Source organism: Eleutherodactylus coqui, chromosome 3 (assembly GCF_035609145.1).
Source record: "Eleutherodactylus coqui strain aEleCoq1 chromosome 3, aEleCoq1.hap1, whole genome shotgun sequence".
NCBI lineage: Eukaryota > Metazoa > Chordata > Amphibia > Anura > Eleutherodactylidae > Eleutherodactylus > Eleutherodactylus coqui.
Genome location: NC_089839.1, coordinates 278,668,335 through 278,686,411, shown reverse-complemented (window position 1 = coordinate 278,686,411; position 18,077 = coordinate 278,668,335). Strand labels below are relative to the sequence as shown.

The window sequence follows — 18,077 nt, the reverse complement described above, 5'->3', positions numbered from 1 at the left end:
CCATACCTGAATATCTTGTCTGCTGGCTGCTCCCCTAAAACCAGATCGAATCCTCTCTGGAACATGGTGTAAGGCCAGGGGCTGCATGAAAACCCAACAAACGTATAAGCAAGACTGCAAGGTTGAACATTATAGAAGTCTACTGTAGGTAAGCAATAGAGATGAGCGAACACCAAAATGTTCGGGTGTTCGTTATTCGTAACGAACTTCCCGTGATGCTCGAGGGTTCGTTTCGAACAACGAACCCCATTGAAGTCAATGGGCGACCAGAACATTTTTGTATTTCGCCGATGCTCGCTAAGGTTTTCATGTGTGAAAATCTGGGCAATTCAGGAAAGTGATGGGAATGACACAGTGACGGATAGGGCAGGCGAGGGGCTACATGTTGGGCTGCATCCTAAGTTCACAGGTCCCACTATTAAGCCACAATAGCGGCAAGAGTGGGCCCCCCCCCCTCCCAACAACTTTTACTTCTGAAAAGCGCTCATTAGCATGGCATACCTTTGCTAAGCACCACACTACCTCCAACAAAGCACAATCACTGCCTGCATGACACTCCACTGACACTTCTCCTGGGTTACATGCTGACCAACCGCCCCCCCTCCCCCCCACAGCGCACACCAAAGTGTCCCTGGGCAGCCTTCAGCTGCCCTCATGCCACACCACGCTCATGTCTATTTAGAATTGCGTCTGCCATGACGAGGGACCGCAGGCACACGTCAGAGGTTGGCACGGCTAGGCAGCGACCCTCTTTAAAAGTGGCGGAGCGATAGCCCACAATGCTGTACAGAAGCAATGAGAAATAGAATCCTGTGCCACCGCCATCAGGAGCTGCACACATGGGCATAGCAATGGGGAACCTATGTGCCACACACTCTTCATTCTGTCAAGGTGTCTGCATGCCCCAGTCAGACCGGGCTTTTTAATTCATAGACACAGGCAGGTACAACTCCCTATTGTGAAGTCCCTGTCGACCCACAGCATGGGTGGCTCCCTGGAACCCACCGGTGGTACACAGAAATATCCCATTGCATTGCCAAACACAGCTGAGGTAGTAATGTCGTGCTTAATGCAGGTGGGCTTCGGCCCACACTGCATGCCCCAGTCAGACTGGGGTTCTTTATAAGTGTACAGATGTAGTAAAAACTCCGTGTGCACCTACAGCATGGGTGGGTGCCAGGAAGCCACCGGCGGTACATAGAAATATCCCATTGCATTGCCCAACACAGCTGAGGTAGTAATGTTGTGCGTAATACAGGTGGGCTTCGGCCCACACTGCATGCCCCAGTCTGACTGGGGTTCTTTATAAGTGTACAGATGTAGTAAAAACTCCGTGTGCACCTACAGCATGGGTGGGTGCCAGGAAGCCACCGGCGGTACATAGAAATATCCCATTGCATTGGCCAACACAGCTGAGGTAGTAATGTTGTGCTTAACCCTTTCCAATCCAATTTGTATATGGTTTTCCTAGGGGGCTTACTCTTTTTCTGCCGTTATACAACGGCGCTATATGCTGGCTAAAGCCAGTACTGCATGAGCTGACACGTAGGATAGGCTCCGACAGCAGAGAGGCTGGCAATATACAGTAAGAGAACCCCGACGGACGTCTACCAACAACGGAGCTGTACAGCCTTAAACCCTAATGTCTTCACAGGTCACACAGTGGACTGGAAAGGGTTAATGCAGGTGGGCTTCGGCCCACACTGCATGCCCCAGTCAGACTGGGGTTCTTTACAAGTGGACACATGTAGGTTAAACTCCCTGTGGACCCACTGCCTGGGTGGGTGCCAGGAAGCCACCGGCGGTACATAGAAATATCCCATTGCATTGCCCAACACAGCTGAGGTAGTAATGTCGTGCGTAATACAGGTGGGCTTCGGCCCACACTGCATGCCCCAGTCAGACTGGGGTTCTTTAGAAGTGTACAGATGTATTAAAAACTCCGTGTGCACCTACAGCATGGGTGGCTCCCTGGAACCCACCGGCGGTACACAAAAATATCCCATTGCATTGCCCAACACAGCTGAGGTAGTAATGTCGTGCATAATGCAGGTGGGCTTCGGCCCACACTGCATACCCCAGTCAGACTGGGGTTCTTTACAAGTGGACACATGTAGGTTTAACTCCCTGTGGACCCACTGCCTGGGTGGGTGCCAGGAAGCCACCGGCGGTACATAGAAATATCCCATTGCATTGCCCAACACAGCTGAGGTAGTAATGTTGTGCGTAATACAGGTGGGCTTCGGCCCACACTGCATGCCCCAGTCAGACTGGGGTTCTTTAGAAGTGTACAGATGTATTAAAAACTCCGTGTGCACCTACAGCATGGGTGGCTCCCTGGAACCCACCGGCGGTACACAAAAATATCCCATTGCATTGCCCAACACAGCTGAGGTTACGTCAGCTGTAATGCAGGTGGGCTAAAAATTAATTTGATTACACTGTAGGCGAGGGCCCACAAAAATTGCTGTATCAACAGTACTAATGTACATCCCAAAAATTGGCCATGGCCAGCCAAGAGGGCAGGTGAAACCCATTAATCGCTTTGGTTAATGTGGCTTAAGTGGTAACTAGGCCTGGAGGCAGCCCAGTGTAACGAAAAATTGGTTCAAGTTAAAGTTTCAACGCTTTTAAGCGCATTGAAACTTTTAAAAATTGTTCTGAAAAATTATTTGACTGAGCCTTGTGGCCCTAAGAAAAATTGCCCGTTCAGCGTGATTACGTGAGGTTTCAGGAGGAGGAGCAGGAGGAGGAGGAATATTAGACACAGATTGATGAAGCAGAAATGTCCCCGTTTTGGATGGTGAGAGAGAACGTAGCTTCCATCCGCGGGTGCAGCCTACGTATTGCTTACGTATCGCTGCTGTCCGCTGGTGGAGAACAGAAGTCTGGGGAAATCCAGCCTTTGTTCATCTTGATGAGTGTTAGCCTGTCGGCACTGTCGGTTGACAAGCGGCTACGCTTATCTGTGATGATTCCCCCAGCCGCACTAAACACCCTTTCCGACAAGACGCTAGCCGCAGGACAAGCAAGCACCTCCAGGGCATACAGCGCGAGTTCAGGCCACGTGTCCAGCTTCGACACCCAGTAGTTGTAGGGGGCAGAGGCGTCACCAAGGATGGTCGTGCGATCCGCTACGTACTCCCTCACCATCCTTTTACAGTGCTCCCGCCGACTCAGCCGTGACTGGGGAGCGGTGACACAGTCTTGGTGGGGAGCCATAAAGCTGGCCAGGCCCTTAAAGACTGTTGCACTGCCTGGGATGTACATGCTGCTCGATCTACGCACATCCCCTGCTACCTTGCCCTCGGTACTGCGCCTTCTGCCACTAGCGCTGTCGGCTGGGAATTTTACCATCAGCTTGTCCGCAAGGGTCCTGTGGTATAGCAACACTCTCGAACCCCTTTCCTCTTCGGGAATCAGAGTGGGCAGGTTCTCCTTATACCGTGGATCGAGCAGTGTGTACACCCAGTAATCCGTCGTGGCCAGAATGCGTGCAACGCGAGGGTCACGAGAAAGGCATCCTAACATGAAGTCAGCCATGTGTGCCAGGGTACCAGTACGCATGGCTGTCCTCACTAGGAAGATCACTTTCAGGATCCTCCTCCTCCTCCTCCTCCTCCTCCTTAGGCCATACACGCTGAAAGGACGACAGGCAATCAGCCGGTGTACCGTCAGCAGCGGCCCAAGCTGTCTCTTCCCCCTCCTCCTCATCCTCCTCATGCTCCTCCTCCTCCTCCTGTACGCGCTGAGAAATAGACAGGAGGGTGCCCTGACTATCCAGCGGCATACTGTCTTCCCCCGCCCCCGTTTCCGAGCGCAAAGCAGCTGCCTTTATGGTTTGCAGGGAATTTCTCAAGATGCATAGCAGAGGAATGGTGACGCTAATGATTGTAGCATCGCCGCTCACCACCTGGGTAGACTCCTCAAAATTACCAAGGACATGGCAGATGTCTGCCAACCAGGCCCACTCTTCTGAAAGGAATTGAGGAGGCTGACTCCCACTGCGCCGCCCATGTTGGAGTTGGTATTCGACTATAGCTCTCCGTTGTTCATAGAGCCTGGCCAACATGTGGAGCGTAGAGTTCCACCGTGTGGGCACGTCGCACAGCAGTCGGTGCACTGGCAGCTTAAAGTGATGTTGCAGGGTGCGCAGGGTGGCAGCGTCCGTGTGGGACTTGCGGACATGTGCGCAGAGCCGGCGCGCCTTTACGAGCAGGTCCGAAAAGCGTGGGTAGCTTTTCAGAAAACGCTGAACCACCAAATTAAAGACGTGGGCCAGGCATGGCACGTGCGTGAGGCTGCCGAGCTGCAGAGCCGCCACCAGGTTACGGCCGTTGTCACACACGACCATGCCCGGTTGGAGGCTCAGCGGCGCAAGCCAGCGGTCGGTCTGCTGTGTCAGACCCTGCAGCAGTTCGTGGGCCGTGTGCCTCTTATCGCCTAAGCTGAGTAGTTTCAGCACGGCCTGCTGACGCTTGCCCACCGCTGTGCTGCCACACCGCGCGACACCGACTGCTGGTGACATGCTGCTGCTAACACATCTTGATTGTGAGACAGAGGAGGAGGAGGAGGAGGAGGGTGCTTTAGTGGAGGAAGCATACACCTCCGCAGATACCAGCACCGAGCTGGGGCCCGCAATTCTGGGGGTGGGTAGGACGTGAGCGGTCCCAGGCTCTGACTCTGTCCCAGCCTCCACTAAATTCACCCAATGTGCCGTCAGGGAGATGTAGTGGCCCTGCCCGCCTGTGCTTGTCCACGTGTCCGTAGTTAAGTGGACCGTGGCAGTAACCGCGTTGGTGAGGGCGCGCACAATGTTGCGGGAGACGTGGTCGTGCAGGGCTGGGACGGCACATCGGGAAAAGTAGTGGCGACTGGGAACTGAGTAGCGCGGGGCCGCCGCCTCCATGATACTTTTGAAGGACTCCGTTTCCACAACCCTATACAGCAGCATCTCAAGGCTGATGAATTTTGCGATGCGGACGGTTAACGTTTGAGCGTGCGGGTGCGTGGCGGCGTACTTGCGCTTGCGCTCGAACACTTGCGCAAGCGACGGCTGAACGGTGCGCTGAACTACACTGCTGGATGGGGCCGAGGACAGCGGAGATGAGGGTGTGGGTGCAGGCCATGAGGCGGTAGTGCCTGTGTCCTGAGAGGGGGGTTGCATCTCAGTGGCAGGTTGGGGCACAGGGGGAGAGGCAGGGGTGCAAACCGGAGGCGGTGAACGGCCTTTGTCCCACCTTGCTGGGTGCTTGGCCATCATATGTCTGCGCATGGTGGTGGTGGTGAGGCTGTTGGTGTTGGCTCCCCGGCTGAGCTTTGCGCGACAAAGGTTGCACACCACTGTTCGTCGGTCGTCAGGCGTCTCTGTGAAAAACTGCCAGACCTTAGAGCACCTCGGCCTCCGCAGGGTGGCATGGCGCGAGGGGGCGCTTTGGGAAACACTTGGTGGATTATTCGGTCTGGCCCTGCCTCTACCCCTGGCCACTGCACTGCCTCTTGCAACCTGCCCTGCTGATGCCCTTGACTCCCCCTCTGAAGACCTGTCCTCTTGAGTAAGCGTTGCACACCAGGTGGGGTCAGTCACCTCATCGTCCTGCTGCTCTTCCTCCGAATCCTCTGTGCGCTGCTCCCTGGGACTTACTGCCCTTACTACTACCTCACTGCAAGACAACTGTGTCTGATCGTCATCGTCCTCCTCACCCACAGAAAGTTGTTGAGACAGTTGGCGGAAGTCCCCAGCCTCTTCCCCCGGACCCCGGGAACTTTCGAATGGTTGGGCATCAGTGACGATAAACTCCTCTGGTGGGAGAGGAACCGCTGCTGCCCAATCTAAGCAGGGGCCCGAGAACAGTTCCTGGGAGTGCTCCCGCTCCTGAGCAGGTGTTATTGTAGTGGAGTGAGGAGGCTGGGAGGAAGGAGGAGCAGCAGACAGAGGATTCGGATTGGCAGCAGTGGACGGCGCAGAACTGCTGGTAGACGATAGGTTGCTCGAAGCACTTTCTGCCATCCAGGACAGGACCTGCTCACACTGCTCATTTTCTAATAACCGTCTCCCGCGTGGACCCATTAATTGGGCGATGAATGTGGGGACGCCAGAAACGTGCCTCTCTCCTAATCGCGCAGCAGTCGGCTGCGACACACCTGGATCAGGAGCTTGGCCTGTGCCCACACCCTGACTTGGCCCTCCGCGTCCTCGGCCGCGTCCACGTCCTCTAGGCCTACCCCTACCCCTCAGCATGCTGTATTACCAGTGATTTGATTTCACAGGCAGGAAATAAATTGGCGCAAGACTGCAGGCCAAATATAATTTTTGCCCTTTTTGGAAAACGAAAGGCCCCACTGCCTCTAGTGATTGAATTATCTAAGTTTAATAACTGTGCTGTGTCCCTGCTTATGTGTCACAGAACGTGAGGGTAGCAGAGTTATTATAACTCTGGCAGAGCAGGTATTTTTTTTCCCAATTAAGGAAAGCAAATGGCGAAGCCAGCAGTAAAGCGTAGCTGGGTGCGTATGATTTAGCACTGTTCTTCACGCAGCTCACACGTCTCCACCGCCCGTAAGGACGGACAGAGGCTGGACAAATAGATTTGTTTTCAGTTTTTTCCCACCAAAAGGCAGCACTGCGTATATTCTATGAACATGAGAAGTTTAATAACTGTGCTGTGTCCCTGCTTATGTGTCACAGAACGTGAGGGTAGCAGAGTTATTATAACTCTGGCAGAGCAGGTATTTTTTTTCCCAATTAAGGAAAGCAAATGGCGAAGCCAGCAGTAAAGCGTAGCTGGGTGCGTATGATTTAGCACTGTTCTTCACGCAGCTCACACGTCTCCACCGCCCGTAAGGACGGACGGAGGCTGGACAAATAGATTTGTTTTCAGTTTTTTCCCACCAAAAGGCAGCACTGCGTATATTCTATGAACATGAGAAGTTTAATAACTGTGCTGTGTCCCTGCTTATGTGTCACAGAACGTGAGGGTAGCAGAGTTATTATAACTCTGGCAGAGCAGGTATTTTTTTTCCCAATTAAGGAAAGCAAATGGCGAAGCCAGCAGTAAAGCGTAGCTGGGTGCGTATGATTTAGCACTGTTCTTCACGCAGCTCACACGTCTCCACCGCCCGTAAGGACGGACAGAGGCTGGACAAATAGATTTGTTTTCAGTTTTTTCCCACCAAAAGGCAGCACTGCGTATATTCTATGAATAATAACTGTGTTGTGGCCCTGCCTATACAATTCTTTCCCTGCAGTATCAATGGAGGGTGGAATGCTCTGCAGAGGCGATTTTGAGAAGCCCAAAAAAAATGCAGCACAGCTAACAGCAGCCTGGACAGTACTGCACACGGATAAATATGGCCCTAGAAAGGACCGTTGAGGTTCTTGAAGGCTACACTCACTCCTAACACTCTCCCTGCCTATGCAGCACTTCTGTCCCTAATGCCAGGTGCAACGGTCTGCAGAGGCGATTTTGAGAAAAAAAAAAATCCCACTGCTAACAGCAGCCAACACACAGCTATCAGTGGCCCTAATAAGGACCTTTGGGGGGTCTTGAAGCCTACACTAACTACCAATTCTTTCCCTACAGCAGCTCCGGTATAAACAGCACTGTCCCTCATCTAACTCACACCGCATCTGAGGCGAGCCGCGGGAGGGGCCGACTTTTATATTAGGCGAACACCTGATCTCGCCAGCCACTCACAGCAGGGGGGTGGTATAGGGCTTAAACGTTGCAGGGGGAAGTTGTAATGCCTTCCCTGTCTTTCAATTGGCCAGAAAAGCGCGCTAACGTCTCAGGGAAGGAAGTGAAAGTAACCAGAACACCGCATGGTGTTCGTTACGAATAACGAACATCCCGAACACCCTAATATTCGCACGAATATCAAGCTCGGACGAACGCGTTCGCTCATCTCTAGTAAGCAACCTAATAACTGTACAAGATTGGATGAGATAAAGAAAACCTAGCTGCTACTATTGTCTGCAGGTTGTGCCTCATATTTGCAGCTCATCTTTTTCCGAATGGTGAACATTATGGAAACAAAACCCGAAAATCAATGGCGGAATTTCTGGGGGGTTTTTTGTTCCATCTCTCTCTTCAAAAAATGTAATAAAATTTATACAACACATTATATGTACCCCAGAGTGCTGCCATTAAATAATACAGCCCATCCCACAAAAAACACAGACTCATACGGCAATGTCAATGCGCTATGGCTCTTGCAAGGGGACTATGAAAATTGCCTGGTCCTTATGGCACAAAATAGGCTGGTCACTAATGGGTTGAATGTTACCATAAAATTGAGGAAGGGGACAAGGTGATGGGCTGATTTACTACCTGTATACTGAGCCCACTCAAGTATTAAAATGACTTTGCTTATCAGTTTGCGCTCCCACACCACCACTTCAATCCTCATTTACATAACTGTAGCAGAGACATACCAGTATATTTTCTGCATGACCACTAGAGATGAGCGAACCTACTCGTTTCGAGTAATTACTCGATCGAGCACCACGATTTTCGAGTACTTCAGTACTCGGGTGAAGAGATTCGGGGGCGCCGGGGGGCGGGGGAGGCGCGGCGAGCGGGGGGGTAGCAGTGGGGAACAGGGGGGAGCCCTCTCTCTCTCCCTCTCCCCCCCACTCCCCGCTGCAACCCCCCACTCACCCCCGGCGCCCCCCGAATCTTTTCGCCCGAGTACGGAAGTACTTGAAAATCGTGGTGCTCGGGCGAAAAAGGGGCGTGGCTGAGTAGGTTCGCTCATCTCTAGTGACCACTGCAACCAATTGTCATGCAGTGCAATTGGCTAAAGCCATCAGGTGCATATATAGGCACATGACCTTTACAGTCATACAAAGAAAGCCCAGAAGAGATGATCCCAACAGCGGCAGGGGATCAAATTGGTGAGTAATGATTTTATTTTGCCCATTCTTATTGTGCCTACATATTCTACAGCACTGTACACAGATTATAGTATTATAACCTATATTGGGCCCTATCCCTACAGGGGCTAATAATTGACAGTCACCTATTAGTATGTTTTTTTTCTAATTTGGAGTATGCAACAAAACCCACACAAACAAAGGAAGAACTTAGAAATTTGATATAAATGCTGCCTTTGGTCCGATTTGACCCAACACTGCAAGGCAACAGAGCTAACCACTGAGCCACCGTGCTTCTTTTGTTATTTTACCATATTTGCTTCCCTCATAAGTTTTTCAATATCTCAGACAACCCCTTAAATCATTGGACTAATATTCAATTTTTCTTTAAATAATGTCTACATGGTTGCTTTTTGGTAACTTTGGCGAATTTACAAAATATGTTGCCATTTTTACTACCTGGGCGCTGGGCAGGCTTTGTACTAAAAAGGTACTCAGCTTACTCAGTTGCTTCTCTAGCACTATACCAGTCAGTATAGACAAAGAACTAACCCAACATAAGCACTTAATTTTACAGCCTCATTGGAAAATTTACAAAAAGAAACAGAAGATATCCGAAGGAGAAATACAAACATAGTGAGAATTTTTGTTTCTGGTACATACCCCTGGTTAGTTCCCCACTCATTCCGTATACAGAGGTGCTTGTGCACCGGATCCCTCATGTACCCTTCATGACATAAGCAGTCTCCTGGAAGTAGAAAGAACAGCTCTGTTTCATATACGTCCTATGACTCCTACTCTACTGAGAGTTTCAAAAATTTGCTCTAGTTCGAAAAAAATTCAGATTAACAAAAAGAGTTCCAAGATTTTATACTTGTTGATGCTACGTTAAGCGGACTGAAATTAGGAACCATAATTATGTAATTAATTTCATCAGTCAACCTCAATTACAATAAGCCTACTAAACTCTTCTATCCAATAGAACACATTATCATAAAAACTCTGCAAAAGCCGGTACTGATGGCAAACCAAAGATATTCTACCTGTCTCAGGGTCACATAAATGCTCACAAGGGTCCAGAATTCTTTTGGCACAGAGGTCTAAGGCCCAGGGACCACTGGAGTTCATCTGTGAGAAGAGAACTACCTGGGCAGGGTTCAGCCAATCACTGGCATCTAACTGGCTGCCCTCCAGGAGGATAAAGCGGCTTCCTAAATGTAATGGAAAACCACATGAGTTACTTGGCATATATTACTCTATATACATGATTATATGCTCACAATTATTACATGTAATCATAATAACATGTACAAAAAGGTTACTTTACTTTATACACTTCTAAAAAGGCTCTTTAGTAGAGATGAGAGAATCTACTCGGTTCGGGTGTTTTTGAACTCGAGCACCGCTTTTTCCGAGTAACTCACTACTCGGATGAAAAGATTCGGGGGGCGGCGTGGTGGACCAGGGGGTAGCAGTGGGGAACAGGGGGGAGCTCTCGCTCCCCCCCCCCCCCCCCACTCCCCTCTGCAACCCCCCCGCTCACCCCCGGCGCCCTCCGAATCTTTTCGATCGAGTAGTGAGTTACTCGGAAAAAGCGGTGCTTGAGTTCAAAAACACCCAAACTGAGTAGATTCGCTCATCTCTACTCTTTATCTATCCTATTGGTAGCATTATAATTATACGTAGGGCTAATTAACCAGGCAGTTTTTAAACATTTCCAACTTATTTAAAGTGGTGAAAATTGGGCAACATTTCTTTAATGGCATACATGCATGAAATTTGGTACAACCCATAAGCAAACTCTTCTATCCATTATGTATTGAAACCTTTTTACCTTTAATATGTATATCTAGATAGATAGATAGAATTTGTGGCTTATGACTTCTTCCACAATGGATATTTAATTACTGTGTCATTTTCAGTCTTAACTAGCCCGGCACGTGTAAAGAAAGTTGCTGAACTGTTTTCTGGACAGTCTAATGTGAATGCTGATACCTATAATAATATAAAAAGCCTCATGAGCGCCTTGGAAAAACAGATGACACCGCAGTTGCGTATTTGGTGGGTTGTTACTACTTTAGAACATTACGTCACTAAAAAGATGATACCACGTGGCTGACGAGTCAAAAAGACTCCCACATTTGAATATCCTGAATCTTTTTTGGTTCAGTGGAATGATATACTTTGAACATGTTCACTTGATTTGATGCAGCTGATCATCTCGTTTGAACACGAGACACAGGTGTTTACCTTGATTCAGACATCCAGGAAAGTCAATCTTTGCTACAATTACATCAACCTCATAAAGATTATATATGGCATTACACAAATCTTTACAAGATAAGGGTGCATTCACATGAGCGTATATCGGCTCGGTTTTTACGCCGAGCCGATATACGTTGTCCTCATCTGCAGGGGGGGGGGGGAGCCTGGAAGAGCCAGGAGCAGGAACTGAGCTCCCGCCCCCTCCCTGCCTCCTCTCCACCTCTCTGCACTATTTGCAATGGGGAGAGGCGGGATGGGGGTGGAGCTAATTCCTCAGAACTTAGCCCCACCCCCGGCCCGCCTCTCCCCATTGCAAATAGTGCAGAGGGGTGGAGAGGGGGCGGGAGCTCAGTTCCTGCTCCTGGCTCTTCCATCCTCCCCCCCCCCCCTGCACACGACGACAACGTATATCGGCTCGGCGTGAAAACCGAGCCGATATACGTTAGTCTGAATGCAGCCTAACTTCTCTAAACTAGAGGATCCTATCACTTCTATCAAAACATCCAAGTTTGAGCGAGAAACACGTGACTGATGTTGTGTATACTTGGCACTGGCACCACAAAACACCTAACGGGAGGCCAAAATCTATTTTTTAAAAGTATACCGACAACAAAAATGTAAGTTTTTCTTCTTCAGATTTGGATATGTCTAATGTACAAACTGATTTTTCACATACGGACGATTCTTCCAATTATTTTGTGGCTTCATATAAACATAAAACTCGTTCTTCTACAGCTCACCAGACTCCTCATGTTTCCTCTATAAACACCCAGCACACTGCCAAAAATTTATTAAAAAATGACAAAGGAGAGCTGGTAAAAAACACCGAATAAAATAACTACTACAAGTGGAAACTCAACCAAAAACATCCCATATGAACAACGTTTCACCGGTTGTCATCTCATCACTGACAATTTTGAATTCTACAGTTGCCTATTCTTTCAAAGGGTCTCAATTTTGCACCCACCTGTAATATGAACCTGTATCAGAGCATCAAAGATGTCAATACATTTATACGACTATTAACTGGGAAGGAACATTTTTCCAGTGTTCCTACTATAGAGAATACTTCTCCAGTTATTCCTATAACTTTGGATTAAGTTAATTTTTTTGAATAGCAATGGACAACAATCTTTGGAAATGATATTTGATAAATAATTAACTACTCTCGCTCTCATCAGTTTCCAAGATGACCCCATTTCTCCTGTGGATGTGTTTTATACAACAATTAATACATTTAAAAAATCCAATCTGGATTTTTATCCTCTCCAAACAAAAACTTCAATTATGGACTCTTTTCAAATTCGGAATGTGGAAAAAGAACCTATCAACTTATATCCCCGATGTCTAGTGTTGAGCGAGTATACTCACTAAGGCACATTACTCGAGCGAGTAGTGCCTTAGCCGGGTATCTCCCCGATCGTCTCTAAAGATTCGGGGGCCGGCGGGGGCCGGGGAGCGGCGGGGGAGAGCGAGGAGGAACGGAGGGGAGATCTCTCTCTCCCTCTCTCACCCCCGCTCCCCCCTGCTCCCCGCCGCAACTCACCTGTCACCGGCGCCGGCCCCCGAATCTTTAGAGACGAGCGGGGAGATACTCGGCTAAGGCACTACTCGCTCGAGTAATGAGCCTTAGCGAGTATATTCGCTCATCTCTACCAATGTCACATGATAGTATATATCACTAAACCTAAGACAAGCACTAGAAGATATTGCTCTCAGTTAGAGTTGAGCGAACATACTCTGCTGAGCTTGATGCTCGTTCGAGTATTAGCGTACTCGATGGTGCTCGTTACTTGAATGAGTATCAAGCTGTGTTTGACCCTGCCCCAGTTTTTGGCTCCTCCCCGTTTTGACATGCCTGTTTTGGCCCCTCCCCGTCGCAACGCAGTGCGCGTCATTGGCAAATTTTTTGTCTGGTAGGCGAGAGAGAGAGACCTAGGGAAAAAAAAAAAATGGACCCGGCATCCCACATACAAAAATACTCGAGTTTCCTATTGTAGTCAATGGGGTTTGCTACTCGAGTAGAACTCTCGAATTTTACGAAAAGCTTGACTCGAATAACTTGGACCCGAGCATTTGGGTGCTCGCTCATCTCTACTCTTAATCCTTTTATTATGCTCCGCCCTGCAGATAATTGTAGTTCTATTGTAATACTTGACAAAGCTTTACATGAATGGGAAGTACTTATATTGTTATCTAAGTCGTCCACTTCCTGGTCTCTTAACCCCTTAGTGACAACACGTTTTGCTTTTTTCCATTTAGAGAGTTTATTAGCTCCAAAAGGGCATGTTAATTGGAAAAAGATTATAATCAGTAGCGTTGCATTATATCTGACAGGTTGTGCCATCGTGGCACTCACAGTAGGATCAGAATTAGGGAAAAAAATATTGCAGCATCAAAAACCAGATATGACTATTTGGCACAATCTAAACCAAGGGTCCCCAACTCCAGTCCTCAGGGACCACCAACAGGTCATGTTTTCAGGATATCCTATGGTAAGAACACCTGTGGCAAAGTCTGAGGCACCAACAATAATGACATCACCTGTGCAACACTGAGGAAATCCTGAAAACATGACCTGTTGGCGGTCCCTGAGGACTGGAGTTGGGGAACACTGATCTAAACGACAATCCAACTGTTTGACCCAGTTCAGACAACATCAGACATACCTGATGCTGCATCTAATTTTTCTTTTTTTTTTCCTACTAGCTATAGTATGGATTTAAAGAAATCATACTAAAAAAATCTACCTATTCCAGTCATGTACAAAATTTGACGCCAAGAAATATGGAAAATGATAGCTCCTAGCTTATACAACAATACTACGTTGACATCTTAAAATTGGTTCAAGCCTTAAGGTTGTTTCAGATGTGCCAATCAAGATCTGCTCCATGCTCTGTATTAAAACAAACCAGAACATTTTCCGCCTCTACAACAGAATTTCTCAACTCCAATCCCCCCCTCCATCCCTCCAACAGGTCATGTTTTCAGGATTTCCTCAGTGTTGCACAGGTGATGTAATTATTGCCGATGCCTCAGACATTACCACAGGTGTTCTTACCATAGGATATCCTGAAAACATGACCTGTTGGGGGTCCCTGAGGACTGGAGTTGAGAAACACTACTCTACAACATCCCAGAATTTGTATATTAATTAGAGATGAGCGAGTAGTTAGCCTTAGCGAGTAAGCTCGCTCATCTCTAATATTAATTAATTTATTAATTGTAGCACCACTTGTGTCATTTATGTTATTGAATGTACTATCTGTTGTGCGCAATACGTGCGCACAACCCACTAAGGGAATATATACTCATTTGAAGTCACTGGCAGTGAAAGAGTGTTCCACCCAGCAAGAGGTAGAGATTAGTTTAAAAACTGCTTTCAAGAGAAGCTTTTTGGATTATAGAGTTAAAACCAGATTTACATGGCCTTAGCCTTAGATCTGATCTTATGTTTATATACTAATCTTTTTGCATTTTTGGGGGGGTATTTTTTGTGTTTCATTCATTTCCTCATTACTTATTCATGAGTGGGAGTGGTCATGCGTTTGTTTTGTCATATCCTGTTACCTTTAAAATACTTGCTTCTTCTACAGGCTATATGCTATGATGAAGACTTAGATTTTGGCCGAAACGCGTAGGTGGCTGTTTGCACATGTGAGCGTTTTTACCTTACTATGGATATATTCTTATGAAGATTCATGTTTAGAGATGAGCGAGTACGCTCGGTAAGGGCAGTTACTCGAGCGAGCCTCGCTCATCTCGAGTAACTACATTCTCCTCCGAGCGTGCTCAGGGGGGCAGCAGGGCAGAGCGGAGGGGAGCGGGGGAAAGAGTGAGAGAGATCTCTCTCTCTCACCCCCGCTGCCCCCCCCCCGAGCATGCTCGGAGGAGAAGCAGTTACTCGAGATGAGCGAGGCTCGCTCAAGTAACTGCCCTTACCGAGTGTGCTCGCTCATCTCTATTCATGTTACCTTTTTACTGTTTATATACAATAAATTAAACCCAACTGGAAAACCTATATATTCTAGCTCACTATACATTCATGACCCAGTGAGCTGAAATATCTTGCAGTTTTGTTCCATCTTTGTATTCTAGACGCATTATAACAATAAGTATTGAAGATGCCTTCCACATCAATCATAGACAGATGAATCGGTCAGAATAGAGCGGCCCTATATTGCTCTTTAGGGTGGCCTGTATGACTTTCAGTTCTACACCTCCATATATTTTCTGTAATCACGCTCTTTGTCATTTCCCTCTCTGGTCAGAACATCCACTCAGTGTTATAAGGACAATTTTGCTTTGAAGTATATTCTTACCATCCGCAATAAGATGCTCCGGAACATGAAGTGTGATCCTTACAATCAAAGGGCAACTGATATGGGATGAACATACCAAACCAAGAACACAGCTGGTTATACTGAGAAGGGTCAGAGTCATCTTGTTAACAGGACTGCGGGGGGAGCCGACTGCTGCAAGTACAAGAAACACAGCATAAGTATGAGCACGTACCCAACAACTGAAACAAGCTACATGACATAGACCATGTAACAATAACTTATGCACAAATAACTGAACATACAAGGTCATCCCAAAAGGAAGATTTTGACTGCATATTAAATATAAACCTTAAAGTGGAAGATGTTAAAGGCCGTGTAAACCTTTGCACTCCTATTTTTTTAGTCGATTAGTTTTTGAAAACTTTTTGTAATAGGTTTACATTGAACATTTCTGATTGTTTGATCTCTATACTTGTATTGCTTTCCAAGGTACTGTAGACTGGAGGACTGAGATACCATCAAATTCTGTCAGTCAGAGTAAATTGACAGCTCCTCCCCTAGCTTGCTCCCCTGTTGGTTGTGAATGGGCATTCACTGCCTTTCCACTGAGATATTATAGAGGGCTTTATGACAGTGTCGAGGGATGATGAAGAACAGCGCAGAGAAAGCTACTATTACAGAGGGCTGTAGTTCATTCTGGGTAAATTCTTATCAGCAGTGAGGAGGAATGGGACTAGCAGCTATTCAGAGACAGGATGAAAGATAGCTGTGTAGTATTGAGTGGGTGTGGTTATGCTACACAGCCTCTGAAAGAGAAGAAAGGAGGGGGAGTTGAGCTTATGTGCATGTATATGAGAGAGAAGAGTTGAAAAGTGCTGGGAACACCCCCCCCCCCCCCCCCAGCCAGAAACTAGAATATAGGAGAGCCTGCAAACCAATGCAAAAAAAGAGATACATGCATAATTGTTTTCTCTGCAGGGAATTCATAAGATATATTTTATTGATTTTTCGTGTACAAAGGTTTCCATAGTAGTTCAACACTTTCCATATGGGATCAACTTTTTCAAATGTGTGAAATCATCATGGAACTAAGAACAAGAAAGGAAATGGAGAGGAAACTCCTGCAATTCTTTTGTATGCCCTTTTATCAAATGCCCTATTTTCCTCATACCGGTGATATCATAGACAGCTATTTATGGCACTTGCTCCACAGTATGGCTTCCTCATACATCCCCAAGCTTCTATGCCCTATTCTGTACTAGACTGTAGAAAGAAAAGTTATGCATTTCTCTAATAAGTTTGCTCATTAATTCCTTATGCGTTTCATGATCTCTGCTTGTAGACAGTGAATAGAAAGCTTTATTATTTACCTCCAGGCTGGATGGAAATCTATCCTGGTTATATTAATGTCACACTGCTGTTATTGGAATGTTAGTTTTTGTCACCTATGGGTATGTCCACGTGGTGGATTGTTTGCACTGAAACATTTGCCATGTGTTTGCAATAGGCTGTGCGGCATATTCCTAGGGCAGATTTGCACCTTACACTGCCATGGATTCACATGTGTTCTTGGTATAATCCGTATGCAGTTACCTGATGAAACTGCACAGAATCCATGTTAGAGGGGTTGTCCAGTTGCAAACTATTAGAATATATATGGTAGATTGATGGGGGGTCTACTACCCAGGACCCTTGCTAATGAACTACTGTCTGGGCTGGTGTATTTGCGCACTGAGTTGATTTCCACAGGAAGCAGACAGCTCCGTTCCCACTGCAGTGGTCAGGCTTGGTATTGCAGACCAAGTTCCCTTTGAACTGCATGGCTGTAACATCAAGACTAGCCACTGCAGATAGAACAGAGCTGACTGCTTCCGGCAGAAATCAGCTCGGTGGATAAGTGTAGCAGCCTGGAAAACATCGGATCAGCAGGGATCCCAGGTAGCAGGCTTCTATTGATTCACTTTTGACAGCCTGGTCTAAGGATAGGTCATTAATAGTTTACCACTAGACAACCCCTTTTAAAAAGTTACATTGCACTTCTTTTTATGAACTGCAGCATGGATTTCTATTGCAATCAACGGGATGTGGAAAATACGTAGATTTCATCTGTATATTGGTGTAGAATCTGCATGAACTTTAGATTGTGCTAGCATACCCAGCTTTTGCAAATCTCTTGATCCAGTGAAAGCATCCAGTCACAGTAACAATAAGTTGAAATAAACTAAGGATCCTTTTACACAAGCATATTTTAGCAGTTAACAAGCGCCAGTTGATGGTAGGAGCTCAATAATTTAACGTTCATATGCTACAATTATCATGTGGCGGTTCATTTAAGTTTGTGATTGTTCTCAGTAAGAGAAACAGAGAAATCTTATAGATATGATACTTTTAACGGCTAATAAAAAGACAGGATGTTACAGCAAGCTTTCAAATTTACTTAGGATTCTTCACCAGAGAATGAGATATATAGTCTCTAAATTGGTGTTAGGGGGTCATCAGGCCTGTGTGTTATCTCTGCACCAGATTTCTCAGATAGCCCACTCCACCATAAAACCCTGAGAGTTATTCAGGCCTGTATCGAGAGCCATAAAACGGTAATAAATTTGCACTCCCAGGTTCTTCTGTGAGCTGAGATTTAAGTTACCTTTTTTATA

General features: G+C 47.0%; 1 protein-coding gene across 2 annotated transcripts in view; it reads right to left on the bottom strand.

Annotated features, from left to right (window-relative positions):
* The window catches only part of ASTN1 (astrotactin 1), a 516,497-nt gene that overhangs the window by 144,448 nt on the left and 353,972 nt on the right, over nt 1–18,077 (bottom strand). Inside the window, exons 6-9 of one of the 2 annotated variants that reach the window (XM_066597485.1) lie at nt 15,463–15,612; nt 9,877–10,086; nt 9,539–9,620; nt 7–81 (exon numbers count right to left, since the gene is read on the bottom strand). In XM_066597485.1, the coding sequence (XP_066453582.1) occupies nt 7–81; nt 9,539–9,620; nt 9,877–10,086; nt 15,463–15,612 (517 nt within the window). Of the gene's footprint in view, nt 1–6; nt 82–9,538; nt 9,624–9,876; nt 10,087–15,462; nt 15,613–18,077 lie in introns of both variants that reach the window. The other variant, XM_066597486.1, reaches the window with a different exon arrangement.